We start from the raw sequence: 23,174 nt of genomic DNA on the forward strand, positions 1-23,174 counted from the left end.
GTTGAGAAAAACATAACAGGGAATGGGGAAAAAAAATAAATAAATAAATAAATAAATAAATGTCTATTTTATTTGCAATCTTGCAGTGTCTCCTTGTTAATTACAAAGTCAATATGTGTGGGAACAAAGTGATGTTAAAGTGGCTGCAATATAATTCCCAGATTACTTGATTCAATCTATGATGCTTAAAAACAAACACAGTCTCAGCCGTTGTGTCTGTTGTTGGCTTCACAGTTGTGAAAAACTGTTTTTTTCATAACTCACTGAAACCGTTTTTTTTTTTCATTTAACAGAACATGTAGTTTTGTTCCTGTTTGAATGAAGTACATAGAGAAAACCGAGACAGGAAGTCACCCTTACAACTGTCACATCATGACTCACAGGGCACCTGTGGGTGTTGATATGGAAAGAAGTGTTTCTCCATTTAATAAATCTTCATAACTGATCCAATGCATGACAGTATTAGTGTTGTCTTGGACATGATCAACGTGACAGAGTGTGTTAGTACCTGATATGATTTTAGGGGTCTGGATCTCCACAAAGCCCTTTTGTGTGAGGGTGTCTCTGAAGAGCTGGCACACTCCAGACTGCAGACGAAAGATAGCCTGGCTGGTGGTAGTCTTGTGGAAGATATGCCCAAAAGAAAACAATCAGCCAAACATTGATAGGCATCAGACCGATGAGTGAAAACAAGATTACCATTTTCTTTTCATGGAGCACTTATCAACATAAATGTTTAAACAGTTATTGGCTTGCAGACAAAGAATGCAATCAAAAACAAAATACCCATCTTAAATAATGTGAAGGCTGAAACTACAACTAAGAAAGAATTTCTGAAAGAACCATTCCCCAATATCCTCAACAGATAAAGAGGTCTAACAGATAATAGACTGGTTCACTTAGTGCAGGAGTTACTAACTTTTATGAAATTATTTGTTTTTATTTATCCGCATCCAACCTCTACTTAGGTTGCTGTTCATTTCTCTTATTTTGGTCTTTTTATCATTATTCCAGTGAGGTAATAAATAATATTGAAGTGATTTTTAAAGGAATGTGTTGTGTCATCAAATTATTAAATAGAGGCGTTTCTGGATGCAAATGTCCTCGAATGCATGTTGGTTAAGAATATGAGCAGCATGCGCATGTTTGATAAATATACATTTCTTTATACTTATGCACATCCTAAATTGTAGTCAATGGACTGAATCTAGAACATTTTCTACACACTGTTCATAAAAGAAAGCCCTGAAGTTCTAAAGAATTGTAATGCACATTTTCAAATTTGGCATTTCATATAAGCGCTATAGGCCAAACAGACAGTCGTACAGAAACAGGTGCTGTTGTTGGGCTTATGAGCTATGTCACCCTGTGTTGTGATGTTAAGCCCTGAGTATACTTGCTTTAACTACGCGTACGCAAACGCATGACATCATCCTCGCGTATCCTGCGGTGGTTTGGAGCGTTGGTTGTGCAGGTCCTCAGAAATTAACGCTACGCAACCGCAAGTTGTAATATGCACATAAATGCTAGGAGCAGTGTAGAGTTGTAGGGTGATGAGACCGGAAATGAAAACATAGAAACACCAGAGAGTAGCAACAAAAAATTGCGAAATGTTTATTAGAAAAGTTAACAGAGTCTGCAGCTACCCGCACTATGATGTCTCATTGCCGTTGCATAGCATCCAAAAATGCAAGCCAAAATAGCTGGTAAAAGATCATGTCTACTTCAATGTTTAACGCCGTCTGATTTTTATAGTGCTCTCCTTAAAGGAATCCTCCAATAACACGCGTTGTACATAGGCAAGTATGTGAACAATTGCGTTCACGACGCAGTAGGTTGTCTACGCATACGCGTGTTTCATAAGCAAGTATATTTGAGCCCTTAGTTCCTTCCTGCCAGCAGCTACGTACATGTACGTACATTAGATGAACACAATTCATTACTTTATGGTTAGATATTAATATCTTCAACACTGAAGTAAAATGGGCATGTCTCTGATTAAGTGGGCTGATAGATCGTTTCACTTTCAAAGTCGCAATACTTGCATTGAATATCAAATACTTACCATTTTTGGTTGTGTCGTAACCTGGAAATGTTGTGGTTTGAATGTCTTTTATTTACCTCACCACACAACTACTCAAGCTTCTACTGTGAAAACCTTAGCTTTTGTAGTAACTTACCCTGAGATCAATCACCCTGTTGTCCAGCTTGGTATCCTGGTTGACTGTGGCCCTGCCTTCCTGAAGGCAAAATAAATAAACAAACATAAGCAAAGATCTTCAAAACGTACTGCACAGCTGCTTTTCTGTTCTCTCTACAGGAATGTTTTTTTTAGAAATATGTCAGTGTAAGTGTCAAACCTCAAAAAAGGGAAATGTAAATACATGAGAAACCTAACCCTAGTACAGGCCTGGCCAACCCGCGGCTCTTTGCCCGGTCTCATGCGGCTCCTCAGTTCATATAGAATTTTGTGTGTTCTTTTTTGGTAACGTTAGGCCCATCCATTGTGTTTGTGTTAAAAATTGCCCGTGCCCGTCAGTATGAGGGCATGACAGCATGTCTAATTTTGATGTAGCCTGAGAGCCAATCACAAAAATACCTGCGAACCAATCAGCTTTGAGGGATGGAGGGCCTTATTGTTGAGTGAACAATTTGTGTAAAACAAGCTAAGTTCGCTCTGAAAATGGCAGGGAAAAAATGCACAGCAAAACGAAAATATGAAGGTGAACACAGGACGTTTTTAACAGAGAGGGAGAGTTTATATTTCTTTGTTCAACGTAATGGCAAACCATTCTGCCTTATATGTCATTAGCGCATTTCAAGGCTTCAAATCTTCAGCGTCACTTCAGCTCACTCCATGCTAACATCGACCAGGAATTTCCAAAAGATCGGCAATATTTGCACGATCTGTGTCGAAAAATTGTGTGATAAAAGAAGAAATCCTTGATATTGTGCCATTAAAAGACAGAACCCGTGGCATCGATGTGAAAGAAACAATGACGGCTGCATTTGTGAAAGCAAATCTGCCAGTACCGAAGCTAACTGCAATAGCCACGGATGGAGCGCCATCTATGAACGGATCTGTGAACGGGCTTGTGGGGCTGTGCAAAGCTGACAACACATTTCCCGAGTTTTGGAATTTCCACTGCATCATTCACCGGGAGCAACTTGTTGTCTAAATCACTGAGTTTAGACCACGTCATGAAGCCTGTGATGGAAATCGTCAACTACATCCGCACACACACACTTAACCACAGGCAATTCAAGAATCTCATCACCGAACTGGACCAAGGCCTTCCAGGTGACCTGCCGCTGCATTGCACTGTGAGGTGGCTGTCTAAAGGCAAGGTGCTTTCTCGCTTCTTTGAGCTTTTGGATGCCGTGAAACTGTTCATGGAAGAGAAGGACAACGACTACCCCGAGCTTTCGGACGCCAAGTGGATTATGGATCTGGCCTTTTTGGTCGCCATGCGGTGTCATCTGGACAGATTGAACCTGGATCTGCAGGGTAAGTTAAAAATGCTGCCTGACCTGGTGCAAAGTGTGTTTGCATTTGTCAACAAACTGAAGCTGTTCAAGACACATATTCAAAAAGGGAGAATTAGCGCATTTTCGCGCACTGCTAAAAGCAAGCGGGCAAGCCACCAGTGCCGCCCTGAAAAAACAAACAGCCAGATATGCAACACTGGTTGAAAACCTTCACGAAAGCTTTGTGACCCGGTTCCGTGATCTACAGCTGAAAAGGCCACAGATTAATGTTTGGGTCAACATACGTCTGCGAGTCTGTGTTTTCTACCCTGAAACACGTGAAATCAAAGCATCGAGCTGTTCTGACAGACACACATGTGAAAGAATTGCTTCGAGTGGCCACAACGGAATACAAGCCAGATTTGAAGAGGATTGTTCAAGGCAAAGAATGCCAGAAGTCCCACTAAGAAGCAACATGCATAGTAAGATAAAAAAAACAAAAAAAACTTTTCACGCATTTTGTTTATTGACGCTATTGTAAATTTCTGTTTGTAGATTTGATTGAAACGAGAGTTTGTGTGTGTGAGACAGTGCACACAATGTTCCTTGTTGACTGGCCTGTGGTCTTAGTTAGTTTTAAGTCCATTTTTGTCAATATCATGTTGGTGTGAGACATATACAGTTAATGTGGCTGAGCAGAGGTATATGTCTGTCTGTGTGAGGGTGTGTGTGTGTGTGTGTCTCTGTGTGAGGGTGTGTCTCTGTGTGAGGGTGTCTCTATGTGAGGGTGTGTGTGTCTCTATTTGAGGGTGTGTGTGTCTCTGTGTGAGGATGTGTGTGTGTGTGTCTCTGTGTGAGGGTGGGTGTGTGTGTGTGTATTTTTTTTAAATTTGAAATCTGTGTGTTTGAGAGAAATAGAGAGGAACGTGGAGGAGGACGAGAGTGAGGCAGAGAGCAAAAGAGAGGGGAAGGGACAGGGCGATGTTCATGTGTGCCTGTGTGTGTGATGTGGCTCTTTGCAGTAAGACAGTAAACAATGTGGCTCTTAGTCTCTGACTGGTTGGCCACCCCTGCCTGAGTAATTTTGTATAAAAATACTTGAATTTGATACAAAACACAATTAAATTGAATCTTATTTCAAAGACAAATGCTCAGTGAGAAAACCCTTCCTCCAAATTATGCCCTGCTAATCCGCCACCTAACAAATCATAAAATTATACACACATTACTTACATGTGCAAAGAGAAAAAAGAAAGCAGAAAGAAGAGTCTGTAGAGAGGGGGAAGGAACAGGAATTCACATTCAGGGGGAGAAGCCTGTTTGGGCTAGTGTTCATCCCTCCCGAATCAGGCTGTAGCCCATTTTGTTGAGGGAAGATGGATGTTAGAAAGAGGACAGGGAAGGCAAAGCCAGGGTGAGGAAAACCCCCTACAAATTCTTATAAGGGAATAGGAAAGAAAGATAAAATAGATTCCCTTTTCTCCTTTTACTTTAGGTCCCCAATATACTGTATCTTCATCCTAGCTCATTTGAGATCCTCATTTAACCTCTCTAGTAACACTTTTTTTTTTCTACACAGCACAATCTACAGTAATATCTTAAACGTATGCTTTCCTAAAGTCCACTATCATGCCTGGTACTTTAAGGAAGTAAAAAAAGCACTCCAAATGGGCTGTGCAGTACTGAACCAAACACATTTGATACAAAATATCACCTATTTCCTGCTTGAAAGACGACCAGTGATATCATACCAAAACAGTATGTTTCTCAAGAAAGTAAAAACATCGACTATAACACAGCTAGAAATTCCAACAAGTAAATATTTTAGGCCAGTTTGTGTAGAAGCACCACAACTGCAATGTAGGACAACAGGGTAATAAAAGACAGGAAAATATATATCTTTAAGTAAAATAATTAATTTTTCATCATGGGAGGAACCACAACTTCCAGGGTCATAGTTATCTGACTTCCTCAAAGAACCCACTGGGGTTTGAGTTTATTGCATTGTGGAGACACATCCTGCACAAAGCAGCCCAATGTAGAGGGACAAAAGGTTAGACAGAGTGACAGACAGACAGACAGACAGCTGCATTGACTGTAGTGATGCGAATCATAAGCACGGATCTCCTGATGTCATAACAGAATATAGAGTGAAACATTTCAAAATGCGAGTAATGTGCTTGAGGGTGAACTTTGAATGTTGTCAAAAACACAATAAATAAATGAGGTAAAGTGGGACAAGCCGTTATGATTAAGAAAGAAAGGAGGAAAGAGAAAGAAGGAAGGAGCAGGTGTGTGTGTGTGTGTGTGTGTGTGTGTGTGTGTGTGTGTGTGTGTGTGTGTGTGTGTGTGTGTGTGTGTGTGTGTGTGTGTGTGTGTGTGTGTGTGGATTAGAGACTAGAAGATGACTGGATTAAGTCCTTTGTTCACAAATTAAAATAACTTACATAACAAAGCACAATTAATATATACAGTGCATTCAGAAACTATTCAGACCTCTTTACATTTGTTTTGTTGCAGCCTTATGGTAAAATCAGTTTAAATATTTTGTTTCCCTCATCAATCCACACTCAATATACCATCATGTCAAAGTGGAAATACAATTTTAGAAATGTTTGCTAATTTATTAGAAAGGAAATAGGCATTTATGTATCTGGTGCTATCAGTTCTTTTATGACATGGATCCTCACAACATATCTGTTGTCACTGACATGGTAACTGTTGTCTGTGCTTATCTATCCATTTGGTAATATTATTTAACTGTAAACTAAATTACCCTTCAGTGATAAATTAAGTTGTCTGAATGTGAATCTTGCTTAATGCCACTAAAATGTAACATAATCAGTGTGAACTATGGTGCATTTCACTTTGTAAGAAATGTGAAAAATAATTAGGATTATTGATAGAGTTGAGTAAACATAATTGACTTGACAGAAGAGAAGACCTTGGGTGAACCGTGCCTTAATGCCCCACCATCCAACCCATTGATTTATCCTCACCTCCTCTCCTTCTCCATCAGGCCTGACTGCATCTTCCAACTGAAGGGGGAGACGAGGCTCTGCCTGGCTGATGACAAAAATCTGAGAGCAGGAAGAAATTACATTAAAATACAGAGTGACAACATTACCCGGAAGGAGTTGATAACTCATTTGATTGAATGATGTATAAATGCTTGATTCAATGTCTAAATGAGCAATACATTTGCAAAAAAACAAAGCTCTGATATATTTTCCGTCCTACAACAAAAAATAACTTAAAAAATGTGAAATGTCATAGCTTACTCCACAGAAACAGGTTACACAGTATAGGACAGTTTCCTATAACCAGAATAACATTGGCATGTCCAATATATCTGAAAATGCTACATTTTAAAAGGCCTTATCTGAGCCATCCAAACAGAATATGCTGTTCTGCTATTTTGCTGCCCATGCCTGTGCTGTCTTACTCTATTGGAAATATCTTAAATTATGGCTGGGCAATATGGCAAAAAAAACACAAGTGATTTTTTTCATCATTGATCTTTATGACAATATCTAATATATCATTGCTGCCATTCAGAGTAGTATCCTGATAATTAAGGAAGCCTAAAGAAAACAGGGAGTTATTAGTTAATTGATAATATAGTTAATTAACTTGTACTAGAGTTGTTTATCACACATTTTTAAAACAGCGAGCCTTGTGAGCTGAGCTGAGGTCTGGGTCCCATTTCAAAAAGGAGTTTCAACAAACTCTGAGTCTAACTCTAAACTCTGAGTTGACTGACCCTCAGATTGGTTCCAGAGCAGCTGATGTTAGTACATTCAATCACCCCTGAGTAGTATATAATAATTATAATAATACAGGTTTCATGCACATTTCCTCTTACCTGTATCCTATTTAGCTGGTTAATTAGCCCTTATCAAATTAACATCATACATATAAATGTAAGTAGTAATACAGCCCCTTCATCCAGAGGCTCATTGACTTTATGTTTTGTTTAATATAAAATACCTAACAGATTAAAGATAACAACCAGGATACTCAGACAAATGCTGAAATTTCACTCATACATACATTATACAGACTGATTGAATGAATAAATAAATGAATGAATGAATGAGGAAATGAAACTGCACTGATTTCTTTCTCTACGAAGGAGCAGACAGAGAGAAACTCAGAGCTAATTGAATAAAGCCTCCTCCAGGTTAGATTCACAGTACTGAGTCTGAGCTAAGGTACCTGCTGGAATGGGCTGGAATGGTCACTAGCTGTTTTCACAAACACACTCCATATAATATCTAGATCATTATGGGAGGACTGCCCCAGAGATTCTCCTGACCTGGCTGTTCACATATGCTCCTCACAGCTGGAGACTATCCCTGTCAGGGGGGGGGGGGGGGGGGGGGGGCGGGCACGCGAGGTAAGATGCCCCCACTCCCGGTAAGACGTGACGTAAAAAAAAACGCGGAAGTAGCGGGCGAAGCAGCAGAGTCCGCTACACGACGCTATGATGACAATATTTGCCTTTATATCAATGCTACGTGTAATCCAATGGAATGACAACATCAACAAAAGAGAGGAGAACAACACACTGACTAAAACGCCATGCGGCTGTTTGGTTACTTGCACGGAGATCGTACTGGTCGCCTGCAGACACTGGGGGTCTGGCAAGAGAAACTCCAGGTGAAGTCCGAGTGAAAAATTGGGCTGTTTGCGTTCACATATACAGCTCCTGTGATAAATATCCTGAGTTTATCAGGAGATTTCCGTGCGATGTGTGAAAAGGGTATCTGAGATAAATTGAGGGGGAGGCCTCAGACAGGTTTGAGTTGAAAGGTCTGTTTACTTCCAACTTCCCAGCAATTCCAGTGAATACTTTTGTGAATATTGAGAATCATAACACCCCTACATGAAAGTTAAAAGTTTGCCCACCCTCTCAATGTGGAGCTCCACATCCTGCTGGGAACAGCTCTCAATCTTCTGCTCCACTCTCCTCACCGCTGCCTCCACATCTACGATGCTCTCCTTTGTGATGCTGGTGGAGACAGTAAGCAGGGTGAATGTAAAAAAAATAATAATTAAATAATAATAAAAAAACAACATATATATATATATATACACTAAACAAATGCATCCATTTGAGGGGCAAATAGCAGATAATGTTGTGATATTTTTATTACATTGCCCATTTGGATTTCATAATTATTTTATGAGTGAGAACAGCCTCCCTTAATTATAATATGTGAGTGGAGAAAAATGTCATAAATCCCTCAGCATGATTATGAGAGGATTAACTTGTAATCTAAGGCCTCACTAAGCTTGTCAATTATCGCACCACAGTATGAGAAACTAGGTGTGAGCCAGATAGTGCCTACATATGGTATCAAGCATGACAGCACATACAATTTCATCCTAACAGCAATGCCCAACCCCTTTGTTAAAATGTTAATGCTGCAGCTTGACTTTGCTTTTGTAACACAATGTTGCAAACACTGTCGAAACCTTTAATTGCTACATTATAAGATATTGTATTGCAAATACTGCCGAACGACAACATTGCAAAACATGATGGGGAAACTGCAACATATAAACTAAAAATATCTGTTGATTCATTTGTAGGTATTTTCCTAGACAAAATATCTTGTGACTTACAGCAAACTAGAGAATCCAACAATATACAATATGAAATCACTTTCCTTTCCTGCCTATGCCACTGTTCATAATCTACAAAGCATTGCACTATAACTGAGTAACGTGAATAACAATAGCAGCTGGCAGCAAAAGTACATGAGTTACTTAGAGGTCTAGTTAATTATAAAGATGGTTTTAACCAGTCAAATCTTCCAATGCTGTAAAATTCCCTGGGAATATGACACAGCATAAACAATCCTTTCTTCAGTCTTAATTTACAGTTATTTGTGAGGGTCTAAGACTATGACAACTGTTACTGAAGAGGAGGCTTGATTTAAATATTGCTGCAATCTCTTCATTGCACAAGTTCCTTATATCCGCCATTGTAACTGACAGTTTGGTTTTGCTCATTTCACTTACTATGGGTGTTATTTTTTTCCTTTTATATCAATATGAATTCAATTTGAATTTCCCCCCGGGGACAAATCAAGTTTTTTTAATTGAATTGAATTGAATATCTAAGAAGGCTCCATTAAAGTAACACATGATAATTGAGATCCATAGTTGATCTGTAAAACAGATATTTAACTAACTGTATGTTCAAGTAACTTGCATTAATTGATCCATGCTTTTTTAAGAAGAAACAAAAGACCACATTTTGAATTACTTCACAAAATTGCACTGGAGTAAAAAAAAGTAATAGACTGATAGTTGTGTTCATTCATAGACTACCAATAGAAATGTACAATTTGGCTGCTCATCCGACTAATGATGCTTGCCTTTCAAGTATTTCATCTTCCTCTGTTCCAAGCTTCTGCATCCGCCATCACAACAGGAACTGCACTATATAACACTGCTGTATCCCACTCCCTTTAATAGTTGTTGTTAAGTAAAAAAAATGATTGATTCCCCAAGCCCACACCCCAGTCAGCATGTGTGAAAATGGATCAGTAGAAGATAAGGGGCCAAGGATTTTCCCACCATTGTTTGTGCCCTCTCCAACAGGAAGAGCATTATTGAAACTCACTTTGCTGCAAACTTGACCATCTGCTTGCTGGCACGATCTCCCACTGCGACCAGTGCCTGCACATTAAACTGCTGTTGACGCAGGACCAGGAAGCATTGTTTCCCTAAAAAGAAAAAAAAAAAACACAATATATAGTGTGAGACTTTGAAATGTCTTTTACAGAAGAAAAGTACAGCCACTCTCTGAATATACACTGCTCAAAAAAATAAAGGGAACACTAAAATAACACATCCTAGATCTGAATGAATGAAATATTCTTATTAAATACTTTGTTCTTTACATAGTTGAATGTGCTGACAACAAAATCACACAAAAATTATCAATGGAAATCAAATTTATTAACCCATGGAGGTCTGGATTTGGAGTCACACTCAAAATTAAAGTGGAAAAACACACTGTGTGCCAACCGCACCAGCATATGGTCTCACAAGGGGTCTGAGGATCTCATCTCGGTACCTAATGGCAGTCAGGCTACCTCTGGTGAGCACATGGAGGGCTGTGCGGCCCCCCAAAGAAATGCCACCCCACACCATTACTGACCCACTGCCAAACCGGTCATGCTGGAGGATGTTGCAGGCAGCAGAACGTTCTCCACGGCGTCTCCAGACTCTGTCACGTCTGTCACATGTGCTCAGTGTGAACCTGCTTTCATCTGTGAAGAGCACAGGGCGCCAGTGGCGAATTTGCCAATCTTGGTGTTCTCTGGCAAATGCCAAACGTCCTGCACGGTGTTGGGCTGTAAGCACAACCCCCACCTGTGGACGTCGGGCCCTCATACCACCCTCATGGAGTCTGTTTCTGACTGTTTGAGCAGACACGTGCACATTTGTGGCCTGCTGGAGGTCATTTTGCAGGGCTCTGGCAGTGCTCCTCCTGTTCCTCCTTGCACAAAGGCGGAGGTAGCGGTCCTGCTGCTGGGTTGTTGCCCTCCTACGGCCTCCTCCACGTCTCCTGATGTACTCCATGCTCCATGCCCTGGACACTACGCTGACAGACACAGCAAACCTTCTTGCCACAGCTCGCATTGATGTGCCAACCTGGATGAGCTGCACTACCTGAGCCACTTGTGTGGGTTGTAGACTCCGTCTCATGCTACCACTAGAGTGAAAGCACCGCCAGCATTCAAAAGTGACCAAAACATCAGCCAGAAAGCATAGGAACTGAGAAGTGGTCTGTGGTCACCACCTGCAGAACCACTCCTTTATTGGGGGTGTCTTGCTAATTGCCTATAATTTCCACCTGTTGTCTATTCCATTTGCACAACAGCATGTAAAATTGATTGTTAATCAGTGTTGCTTCCTAAGTGGACAGTTTGATTTCACAGAAGTGTGATTGACTTGGAGTTACATTGTGTTGTTTAAGTGTTCCCTTTATTTTTTTGAGCAGTGTATGTTCTTTCAGTCAAAAATGTATGCATGACTCGATTTGATACAGACTCATCCTGAAAATGTACAGGTAATGTTGGAATGTTTTTTTTTTTTTTTTTAAATAGGAGTGCACGCACACACACCCATATACCCCCCACACACACCTAGGACTGTACTGCAAAGACTGTAAGCAAACTAGCAAACAAACATTTTAGGCAGCAGACAGTTGGACCACCCAGATACTTTGTTGTCTGTTGCATGACAGACAGGGGTGGGTAGTGGAGATTAAAGCAATGCAAAATCCCACCAAAGGATGCCCTTATCTCAGAACAAATATGGGCAGGCATTGTTACAGCAATAAAGAGTGAATGAAGATATACGTGAAGTCACCTGTGACATTTGTCACTTACCACTTTTACAGTCTGTTACAGACAGGACTGCTCCTGAAATCACTGTGAGCGTCGTGTAAAAATAGAGGCAAGTCTGTCTGTGTAAACCGCAGAGCCAGCATGACAGAACAGCAACATGTGTGTGTATACGTAAAACTTACATTTTGGTAATGGTAAATTGGTGAATCTTGTATAAATGTATAGTGCTTTTCTAGTCTTCTGACTAAAATCGCTTTTACACAATTTCGGGGTTAAGTGTCTTGCCCAAGGACACAGCAGTCATTTTGCTTCAGGAGCTGGGGATAGAACCCCCAACTGAGCCACAGCTGCCCCTAATGGTCTACCTGTGCCTCTCATACGTCACTCTGCAACACTGTTATGCTGTGTAAAATCAGACACTGGGACACCAGTATTACACAATTGTGTGGTTTAGTGTAAATGCACACTCACACTAGGCCCAGTTGTGCTGTACTGTACTTAAGCAGGATTAAGCCCCTCCCCATTCCCCGCTGGCCTGCACTCACAGATCTGAGCATGATAACCTCTTGTATATAAGCTTTACATGATCATGGAAAGTGCTTTGTTAACAAGACAGAGGAGTCGAGTCTGCACCCGCACATCGGAGAACAACACAGAGAACATGACAGCTACTTTACACACTTTGTGGCTTATTTTGGGTAATTCTATTTAGGAAGTGAGTTAGAAATCTGTCACAGAGGCAGGAGTTTTAGAGCTTTTTGCTTAATCCAACAACTATCAGCGCAGAGATTTAAAAAAAATCTCAAATATGAAAGTTGCACTGTGCTGAAAAGTGAACAAAGAAGGGTGTTCTCACCTTTTGCTCTGCTGGTGTGGACTCGGGCCCGCATCCAAATTAGTTGGTCTGCCTTTTCAGGGGTAAGGTCTTTGACACGCACCAATGTCCTGTCTTGCTCAGACAAACACAAACACACATGTATTATTACTTCAAAGCACGTAAATGCAACTTTTTTTCCCGCCTCAGGGCAAACATCTCACTCCCCTTCTACTACCCCTGTAATCTCTCAAAGGTAGAAAGAAATGTGAGTAAGCATGGTTTTGCGTGTGAGGACGCACACATAATAAAAAGGGTCAAATTACAGATATTCCTAACAAATAAGACACAATAAGAGGCCTGCGGAAAAGCTGTCTTAACTCACTCCTCCTCTCTCTGGGCTATATGACTAATTGACTCCAGTTTCACCTGTGTCACTCAGTGACATGCTTTCTCCTTAATATCAGCCAGCAGACACTGAGGCTACACATTACAAAACTGAGCCGCCCTTTGGCTGAGAACTCTAAATCAACCCACATGAAAGTTCTCAAACCATCAAGCCCCCACCCTCAAAGTCATAATGGCTGGGCTTAGTATGCAGGTGAGGAGTCACCCTTTGTTTTCTGCCATTCGAGCTCACAGAAAAAAACTAAAAAGAGAGACCTCATAAATACGTTTGACTGCTGTCTTGGATGTTTGGGAGATATAGCATGGTATTAGTTACTGCAGTTGTCACTGCTGCTATCATCTAAAGATAAATCAAGATAATTCACATGATATTCATCAGTACAGATGGACTCAATAATCTGAGAGGTAATTAAATACTGAGTAATGACTTGCATTGTCTTTAACACAAGATGGAGTTCAGGTCAGTAAAATAATCCCACATCTTGAACCAACCCTTGCTACATTAGCCTTGTTTGCAGTCGCTTCAGTCATATTTGGAAACCTCCACCAAATAAAAGTTTCAATTCACTACAACTTAAGACAAGATATACAGGGGCGCTGTGGTTAGTGCGCGCGTCCCATGTATGGAGGCTGCAGTCCTCAACGCGGGCGGCCCGGGTTTGAATCCGACCTGTTGCTCCTTTCCCGCATGTCAATCCCCACTCTCTCTCTCCCTGATTTCCGTCTCTGTCCACTGTCCTATCTCTCCATTAAAAAAGGCCCAAAAGCCCCAAAAAGAAAAAAAAAAAGATATACAAATACACACAAAACTAAATAAAGAAATATTCATTCTTTATCAACATAAACGAGGCTAGTGTAGCAAGGTTTGGAAACAAGGAAGTTACATTGAGTGATTGCATACAACACTGGTATCTTGGAATAATATTAAAGGGGACATATTATGTTTTAAACAAGACATTTGTTCAAACCAAAAGAAGTCTTATACATTATACACCCTTAAAAAATGGTATCTTGTTTGAAAGCATGTTTAAAACACTGAGCAAGATGAGCCACACCCATTTAAAAATGTCTAATGTGATGAGTGTAGAAAGGGGCAGGTTAAAAAAATGTAACTAATTTAAACTATCTCCATCTAACTCCTTAAAGTTGCAGCATAGCTTCAATTCCATGTTGTCTTTTATTGCACAACATCCCCTCTATATCTCTCCTGCTTTCCTTCAGCTGCCATTATAACTCATAAAGCAGAAATGCCAAAACAACAAGAAACTGGATAATTAAACTTAAAATAAATTAAGATGAATGTCAACTCAATCTCAATTATTTTTTAACCAATAAGAAGGGTAGGTTACTAGCTATTAGGTTGTCTAATGAGTTATAAAAGTAGTTTCCATACTAACCAAGTTTTTGTTGGGACTGAACCATAGCCAATACTCCATACCGGTCCTTAGCAAAGTCCTGAAAAAATAACAAGCACCAAATTTAAACATTTCAGTTCAGATCAGTTCTCTTCACTTGATTAATAAAACATTACACTGCTTTTGATGCATTTACATCGACTCTCTATTGTTCTCAAAAGCAACCACATTAGTTTTAATAATGTGACTAAAGAACCCACAAGATATCTTGTGAATTAAATGATAAAATGACCATAACTATATCATGACTGGCATACTGGCTTCTCTTACAACAATGCAGCAGCCAGTATGTCCTGCTTTTGAGTTTCCATTCCGGTCTGGAATGGTCTGCTTTTGTTTTGACCAGAGTAGGTAGGCAGTTTTAAGGCACCCCCACACAGCTGATTTGAAACGGCTAACCAACAGGTGTTGCAGTGAAGGAAGCCGGCAAGCAAACTTGTTCAGACATAACTGATTCTATCCAACCTAAATACTCTGCATTTTAATAAAATAAAATCAAGCAAGGTTAGAACACAGAAAGGTTTAAAGACAGATGCAGAGCTGGCTAAACACTGAAGCTTTAGTGTCCATGACATGGCAAACAGCGTTCACATAGACTCTAGGGAGGAGGGGGTGAGGTCAGACAGCTCTCTTCACTGTTTTGAATTTGGACTGCAGTACCAATTTTAAACATTAGGTATCAGAGTTACATTTCGCTCCTTTTTCAGAAAACGAGCCTCATGGACAAAAGCATTAACAGAAACCAAGTTCAGCCTGCTGGCATTTGCATGGAGACTGTTGCCAAGCCATTATTGATGTAGAAGGAATCATAAACCACTTCCACATAAGCAGTGCACTCCTGTAAATTCTCACACAAAATTTCAGGCTGTTCTGCATGTGTCAACACATACCAATTTTTCATGCTGATTTTATCCAAACTTTTTCCTGCCAGCCTCCTAGAAAATTATCTGCAAGGAGTCAGGATTTGTGAACGCAACAGGTAAGATTCTGGAAAATTCCCTGCGGGATGATGAGTATATAACATGTGACAAGTGAGAAAGTGAGGGGATCCTTGTACACATAAAGAGGTTGTTTCATACTCTTTTCTGCTTACGAGTATGTTCTTTTCTACTCTGTGGCTAACAGCGCCTTTCTTAAAAGTTTAAAGATTTTCAACTTGAGCGCTCGGAGCGGCTGCCTCCACCAAACCACTTTTCATCCAGGTGATCACTTTCTGCTGCAAACGCTCTCTGCCCATTGAAAACAACTGAAAAAAGAGGCTGCCGCTGAGGAAAAACCGCTAGGTGGACACGGGGCCTTATACATCCATCAGATGAGAATTGATTGAGGGACATATGTCTGACCCTACTTTGGTAGGTGACGATATGCTCCCTTCCAGACAGTTATTATTGGACCCTCTTTTGGTTGACCAATTACATCACATACAGTCAATTCATGGACTTCAATATGTTTAACGTCTATCCAAAAGTGCCTGTTTCTAGCGCTCTCTATGTTGATACGTCTGTGTTGTTTTCGTCCCGGCTTTCTTCTAGGGGCTAAAAACAAACAAAAACTCATAGAACTGATGCATAAGTACAGTGAAGTTTAAAGGGCCACTTACATCTTCCTCCGTACTTTGTTGTTCAGCAGCCTGAAAAAACAAACAGGTGATTTGTATTTAAAAGTTATTGAAAATAGAAGAGCACTCTCAATTACATTCAAACATTACAAAGTTGAAAAACATTTCTAATAAAGGAGAACAGGTTAAAAGTGTTGTCAACAGCTTTGTCCTCTGTGTTTTCATCTGGTGCTAAATGGGTATTAAATAAATCAATAAATCTAATAGCTTAGTTCTTAATCGTCAGAGCCTTGTAATGCACAGCTCTTCTACACAATGCTTTAAAACATCATACGCAGTGAGTGATGGCATCAAAACAAATTGTTCTGTATTAGAACCATCATTTGATATTATTATTCTCACAATCCCGACATGATCATGCAGTTCTCCTGTGATCTTGTGATCTTGCAAATCCAGCGGTGTGTTAACTTCAGGTAGATGATAATCAATACTGGTGTTATGTGTTGATGAGTAAAAGGAGTAATCTTTGGTCAGGTTTTCAGTTTTCCAAACATCTAACAATTTCGTATAATTAACGCATGTACCGTATACAGAAAGTCACTTGAATTGTTTTTATTTGTTTTCTAAGTGGAAGATCTGTGTAGGTACAGGTCCAATTACAAATAAACAATTAAAGTCCCCTGCAATGACAAGATTTGTTTGGGACAGATCTGGTTTAAGGGACATCTTTAAATAAAGGATTGTCTATGTTGGGTGCATATAAATTGAACAGGGTGAGAGGTGTTGAATATATATTTCTCCCGTAACAATGAGATACCAACCTTCTTTATGTGAGACCGTGGCTTTGTGGATAAAAGGAATGCCTTTTCTCATCATAATTACTATACCTTTTGTTTAGGCAGGACATAATGAATGAATATGTTTCCTATCCACTTACATCTTAGTCTGGTAAGCAAATCTTTTTTTTCAGATGAGCGTCTTGTAAAATGTTTTTGTTTTATTTTTAAATCTGGTGATAAATATTTGAGATGGGTCAAGATGTTCCCTCTTTTTTTGGATTATTTAAACGACAACCATTCCAACTGCCTAGATTTAGACCTCTCCTGTTTTGATGTATATTCTGATTACAGTGTATTGACAATGTATTAACAAAAAGTCGCAAAATAAACACCTGTTTCAACTAGCTCATCTTCAAATAAGGATTTTAACTTAATAATACAGTTGGGTCCGATCTCTTGCCCATCCTTAAACTCCCCCAAATCTATAAACCCCCAAAAACATCTTAGAAAAACAACCTAACAAGCCAATACTAGACAAACAAGTATGGTACGAAATAGACTTTTGGAAGTATTCAAATAATAATAAACAAATAATAATAATAACACAATTAAAAATACATTACTTCCCTGATTTGTTACTGTTTGTACCTTTGCTCACTTCAGTAATAATTCATTTCATACCAAGTAAACACCTTGTCAGTATTTTCAGGGGCTTTCGCAATCTGGCTTCACCATTGTGAAAGTCACACTTCTGGGCTTGCTGTGAAGTTTAGGTTCTTTCCTGTGTGGGTAAAGCTAGATCATTTTTGTGTTTTTTCATCTTAATCTTCCGTGGCTTACTAGAGAGAGAAGTTTACTTCTTTGCCTAAGCTGTGCTGTCATTTTACAGATTTATGAATAATTCATATTTAACATAATAGGGAGGTTCCATTTCTGTATTGTAATTGCAGTCGGACACTTTTTTTTTCTGAGATGGTCCACAATAAAAATGCATTTTTCAACACCATACCCAGGCCTGGAAAACATACAAAACTATGACTATCTGACCAAATCCTGACTGTATAATTATTCAAATGTACCTCTGTCTCTCTCTCTGCCTCATCAACTTACAGCAAAAAAAAAGGTTATACTTAAATTTGTTCTTTTATTATCAATGTATTCTTCTAGAATATTTCAGCATGTTGAAGCTTTTTAAAAATACGCTAACTAGCTTGAGAAGGATGTGAGGGCGCTGAATAATAATTCAATGTATTACTCCAAAAAATGGAATGAAGAGGGAGGGACTGAGAGACATCAAAGACAAACTCTCGGAGAGCATTAGAAAACAAACCTAAGTGTGGACACATTAAAAACAGGACAATCTGGTGCTGCTCTGTGTAACTCTCAGGTCTGGAAGTGAAGTGTATGAAATCCACAGCATTCTGGGGTCAATATCATACGATGACAGCCGTCTCATATGATATGTCCTCTGCAGGTTGAACTTGCATAACGAGTGTGATAAATTTAGTTTTTAAACAATTTTTTCAGAAAGGACTCCTTTTCACTTTTCATCCTCTTTGGCAGTTTTTGGCATTTGCCTTTTCTGGTGCCACCGCTGCAGTTTGTAATGACTATTTCAACAAGCGATGTCCTTGGAAAATACCTGACAGACCTTGACAAGAGCTTGGGGCGGTACAAAATTGGTGACAACCCACCTACCTCATTCCCACCATAAAGACTTGTGTAAATCAGTGTAGTGATGAAAGATACAACAGAAAACTCTAAGTACTTCGTCTTTTTCGATTCTCTGATTTTTCGATTCTCTAATGCATGTGTATGGGTGTGTCATATTTTATGTGTAGCAGCACAGCCACAAAGAGCCCAGCAAATGAGCGAACCAACAGGATTGATTGTTAGAGTGAAATGTTTTGCACTGGCCATGTCTGGCCCTTCATTAGGGTTAGGGTTAACCCTAGGGTTAACCCTAACCCTAAACCACAGCTATCTTGTAGAAATAAAAAGTGTTAAAATGCACATTTAAGTGAGCAGTGGAGGTAAGGTGAGCAGCAGTGTGTTAGAGCTGCTCGCTGCTCATGTCAGCCATGTCTGGCCCTTCATTTCCAAAGAAGGGCCAGACATGTGTTGTTCATTACATATGCTGCAGAATTGGAAGAAGTTTGACTCTGTGAATTGCTTCCAAATCTAAAGACCATTTCATCATTACAAGAGTCAATTGTTGACTGTTATTCTCTGAATCAAAACTTAAGCTCCTGGGCCAGTGGTTACAATAGTGGGGCTAGTGTTCTTGAAAAGCCTTAATCAAATGTATGAGGTTAACATTACCAAATCATATTTGCTATGTGAGATACTATGAATACCCATGCTTTTATCAGTTTGACATCCAAACAAAATGACAGGTATACTTTAATAGACGCCTTTGCCCTCCCTGTAGCTATCAGACCCTCTTGTACCCACAGTGCCCACCAGCACCGCCTCTCAAAGCTTTACCAGCTGTAAGAGGAGGCTACGGATATGAAACAACAAAGGGCAGAATAAACACTGACCAGCTTGGCCTGTTTCTCAGCCTTCTTCGCAGCTTTTTCCACTTCCTTTTGCTGTTTCTTCAGGCCTTTCTTTGACTGAGCCTGCTGCTCCTCCATCGCTCTGCAACAGGAAGAGACACAAAAAAACAAACATTAAGCTCAACTTCCAGCCTCTACTTCTTGTGCTTCCCATGAGTTCATTTTTGAGCGCCTGGGAATATAAACTGTTATCTATTGGCACTTTCAGCTTTTCAATCGGTAACACTTTAATCCTGTTGGTAATTTTAAAAAAGTGGAGTGTGGGTCATCAGGAGGGCAGAAAACCAGATATGTCAGGAAGTAAGATAAGCTAGTGTACAGCTAGTACAGCTTGTTTTTACAGGCAGTAATGTCATCACCTTGGTCTGATCCATTATAATATGTTAAGAATAAAAAAATATATTGGATGTCATTGGCACTATCTTCCCCCGCCTCCAGTATTTACAGCTGATATGCCGTTATATGAGGTTAAAGACTAAAAGGCTGTAAAAGATAAAGCTAGAATAAAAAAGGTGGTATGAGATTTAAGATTATAAAGAATCAGAACTTTACAAACTGTAAATAGGCGTTTTGGCTTAACTAAATAACATGCCACGACAACACATGCCCAAAAAGTGTTTTTACAAAAGGACAATGAAAGAAAAAGAACAGCTGCACACACAAAACACATCATACACCTTTTTTTTCATGAGACATCCAAAGAACTTCTTCACAGGGCAGTTTTGCAACTAAAAATTCAAGTATCTTTCAGGCAATCCTATGTAGTAGTTAAGTAAAGTAAGTTAACCACATCTAAACATTTACAGTAATCTGTATTTACTAAGGAGCTGGTATTACTGTATCAGCTTTCTCTTTCTGGTATTTGAGTTTGTTTTCTTTGGTGGGAGGGGGCTCATGTAAAATATCTGACACAGCCAATGACTTCTTAATGTTTATTTCCAACAGAGTGACCAGAGAAGAAAGTAACTGGAGAACCACAGTCGATTCTGCATGACTAAGACCTGCTTGATGAGTGTCCAATAACTAGTTACACACCATAAAAGCAGGTCCAATTAAATACATGAGGTTACAACAGCGTTTAAACACATGTTCCTCCCTTTCATTGGACATGTAGATGTACATTTATTACAATATTATATTTCAATATAATTACTAGAACTATAACATTTCTACATGTGGACAAACAAACCATGCTAAAACAAGAGGCACTGTATATGTTCATAAATCTGTTAGATGATGCAATCTGCTGAGAGGTAAAGCTAGCGGGTAGCTATTGGTCAAATCAACACTCTGCACTTGAAGCGTGTTTAAAAGGTACACCTTGTGGTTTTACTTGAGCTATGACATGCATGACTTTTCTTACCCATCGACTGTCTCTTTAGTCATGTCGACTTATGTCCTTTGCAACAAAAAAAGAAGAGAGAAAGTTTCACCGCACTCAGACAGGGAGGCACCACATCAGCTGTTCACAGCATGGACAAGCACCGGAAAGACCCATTTGGACGAAGCACAACACCGGAAACTTTGCGTCCGTCTAGAAACGTAGAGCGGAACAGTAGATCCGACTCATTTGTTGCACAAGGGTGGGAAAATAGCTTTGCACCGGGGTCAATCTGATGTCGGTACATGCTTTGATGATACATATTGGGATCATGTTGTGCTAAGCAGCAGTATTTTTAAACTTGATGTTTGTATTCAATAGGCTATATTACATGTAAAGGGATGTTCAAGAATGACATTGATTTAGTTTAGTGTATTGGTTTATTTGAACCAGGACAGTGTACAAAAAAAACACATTAGTCTCAGAAGATAATAGATGCTTTGTTCCAGATTTAGATAACTAGCTAATTTCCAATTGGTGCCGAATGGCATAGCCTGTAGTCAAGAGGTACACAATGTATTTTGGTGTCATTTTTATACATATACTTGAAAATAAATACTTTAAAGGGGTATTTTTACATTAACAAGTAGTACTAAGTGTAAACTATGATCAAAAGTAGCGAGCGCCCCATGTATGGAGGCTATAGTCCTTAAAGCAGCCGGCCCGGGTTCGAATCCAGCCTGTGGCTCCTTTCCTGCATGTCATCCCCCTCTCTCTCTCTCTCCCTGATTTCCAGCTCTCTCCACTGTCCTATCTCTCCATAAAGGCACAAAAAGCCCAAAAATAAATCTTAAAAAAAAAAAGTATCTTTAATTGATGATGTCGTTTTGGTGAAAAATCTTTAAATTATTTGCGGTATGGTTTTAAATATTCAGTTAGAGTCCCCATGTTAAATGTACTGTATCTGCCATTGGCATCAAAATAACCGTATTCTCTCTTCCTGTAAAGATGTGTCAAATGTCTTGACTGTAAATATTAATGGACGAAACGTAATGTCACCCATCTGTTACTGCAGGGGGGCTTTGGAGTCCCAGCGATGGTGGCCGCCATAGTGGAAATGCTGTCTAACTTTAGGTCAACCTAATGATAGGGCAAGAGCTGCAGCTGAGGCAGGTTTACTTGCCTTTGGACATCTGGTACACCTGTCAATCAGGTCAGCTATTAAAGGATTTTATTGTTAAAAAACACTTATCCTTCATACATTTAATATTTAATATCAGTCTTTTGGGTCAGGCAGGACATTTGATTGCTCACTACCTCCTCATAATAATAATAATAATAATAATAATAATAATAATAGAGTAGGAAATAGTAATTTCAAGTATCCAATGACCTTTACATGAATGGCTATGTTCAAGTGAGAGGTATTACTTTGAATACAGTTGGGGGTTAGGCTTTTTCCAGGCTTAGGGCCAGAAGAGCTCTTGATGCAGGAAAAGCATTTCAGCTGCTTGCCTTTTTCAACCAAAACAATGAAATCATTAGTGATGTAGGGGACTGCCCAAAAGAAACCTGTGTTATTTGTCCTAAGCCATTTTCACATATGCACTCCTTAAATAGCTAGATCATTTCAGGAGGACTGCTCCGGAGATTCTCCAGACCTGGCTGTTCACATGCTCCTCACAGCTGGACACTATCCCTGTCAGAGGGGAGGGGAGGCTGGGGTCTCCTGAGGTGAGACGTGATGTAAAAAAAACTAAGTGGAAGCAGCGGACGTGGCAACAGAGTCCACTAGGCCTATACAACGCTATTATGAGAATATTTGCCTTTATATCAATGATGCCTGTAGTCCAATGGAATGACATCATCAACAACAGAGCGGAGAACAACACACTGGCAAACAGAAAACATAATGCAGCGTTTTAATTACATGCACAGAGATCCTAGTGGTCGAGTGTAAACTATGCGCCGTGCAGCAGTCACAGTATACAAATGTCAATCCTATTTGCTTGAGGTGAATTCTCCGGAGAATATCCTGCGGCTTTCTCACATCATCTTCAGCAATAAATTGGGCTGTTTGTGTTCACATATAGGTTACAGCTCCGGAAATATCCAGAGTTTTTCTGGAGAATTCTGCAAGTGTGAAAGCCATATTACTTTCATCTTCAGTGTACAATTACCAATCAGTGTAATATATTGAGCACTAACTACAGCTTAAGCTGATATCAAACAACAGACACTTAAACTGGTTTGTTTTAAAAATAAAGTTTTGCAACACTGCACATGAAAATAATAAAATGATTTTTAATGGCAAAAAAATGGCCACACTATCATGAAGAAAGGCCAGGTTGTTTACATATAGCCTACACTTTTTAGAAAGCTTCAAAAGAGGAGCAATTGGCAATTTGGATTTAATAAAAGATAAACATTTTGTTATGTTGATAAAGTTGAATAAATATTTATAAAATGCAATCATTG

General features: G+C 39.5%; 1 protein-coding gene across 1 annotated transcript in view; it reads right to left on the reverse strand.

Annotated features, from left to right (window-relative positions):
- The window catches only part of dars1 (aspartyl-tRNA synthetase 1), a 27,794-nt gene extending 6,897 nt beyond the window's left edge, over positions 1-20,897 (reverse strand). The window contains exons 1-10 of the mRNA XM_020641090.3: positions 20,739-20,897; positions 19,358-19,457; positions 16,078-16,107; positions 14,460-14,517; positions 12,697-12,789; positions 10,106-10,208; positions 8,380-8,482; positions 6,468-6,548; positions 2,181-2,240; positions 509-620 (exon numbers count right to left, since the gene is read on the reverse strand). Of these exons, the coding sequence (XP_020496746.1) occupies positions 509-620; positions 2,181-2,240; positions 6,468-6,548; positions 8,380-8,482; positions 10,106-10,208; positions 12,697-12,789; positions 14,460-14,517; positions 16,078-16,107; positions 19,358-19,457; positions 20,739-20,761 (763 nt within the window). The 5' untranslated portion in view covers positions 20,762-20,897. The remainder of the gene's footprint in view (positions 1-508; positions 621-2,180; positions 2,241-6,467; positions 6,549-8,379; positions 8,483-10,105; positions 10,209-12,696; positions 12,790-14,459; positions 14,518-16,077; positions 16,108-19,357; positions 19,458-20,738) is intronic.
- Between the last annotated feature and the right edge of the window lie 2,277 nt (positions 20,898-23,174).

The sequence above is a fragment of the Labrus bergylta genome, chromosome 13, assembly GCF_963930695.1.
Source record: "Labrus bergylta chromosome 13, fLabBer1.1, whole genome shotgun sequence".
Lineage (NCBI taxonomy): Eukaryota > Metazoa > Chordata > Actinopteri > Labriformes > Labridae > Labrus > Labrus bergylta.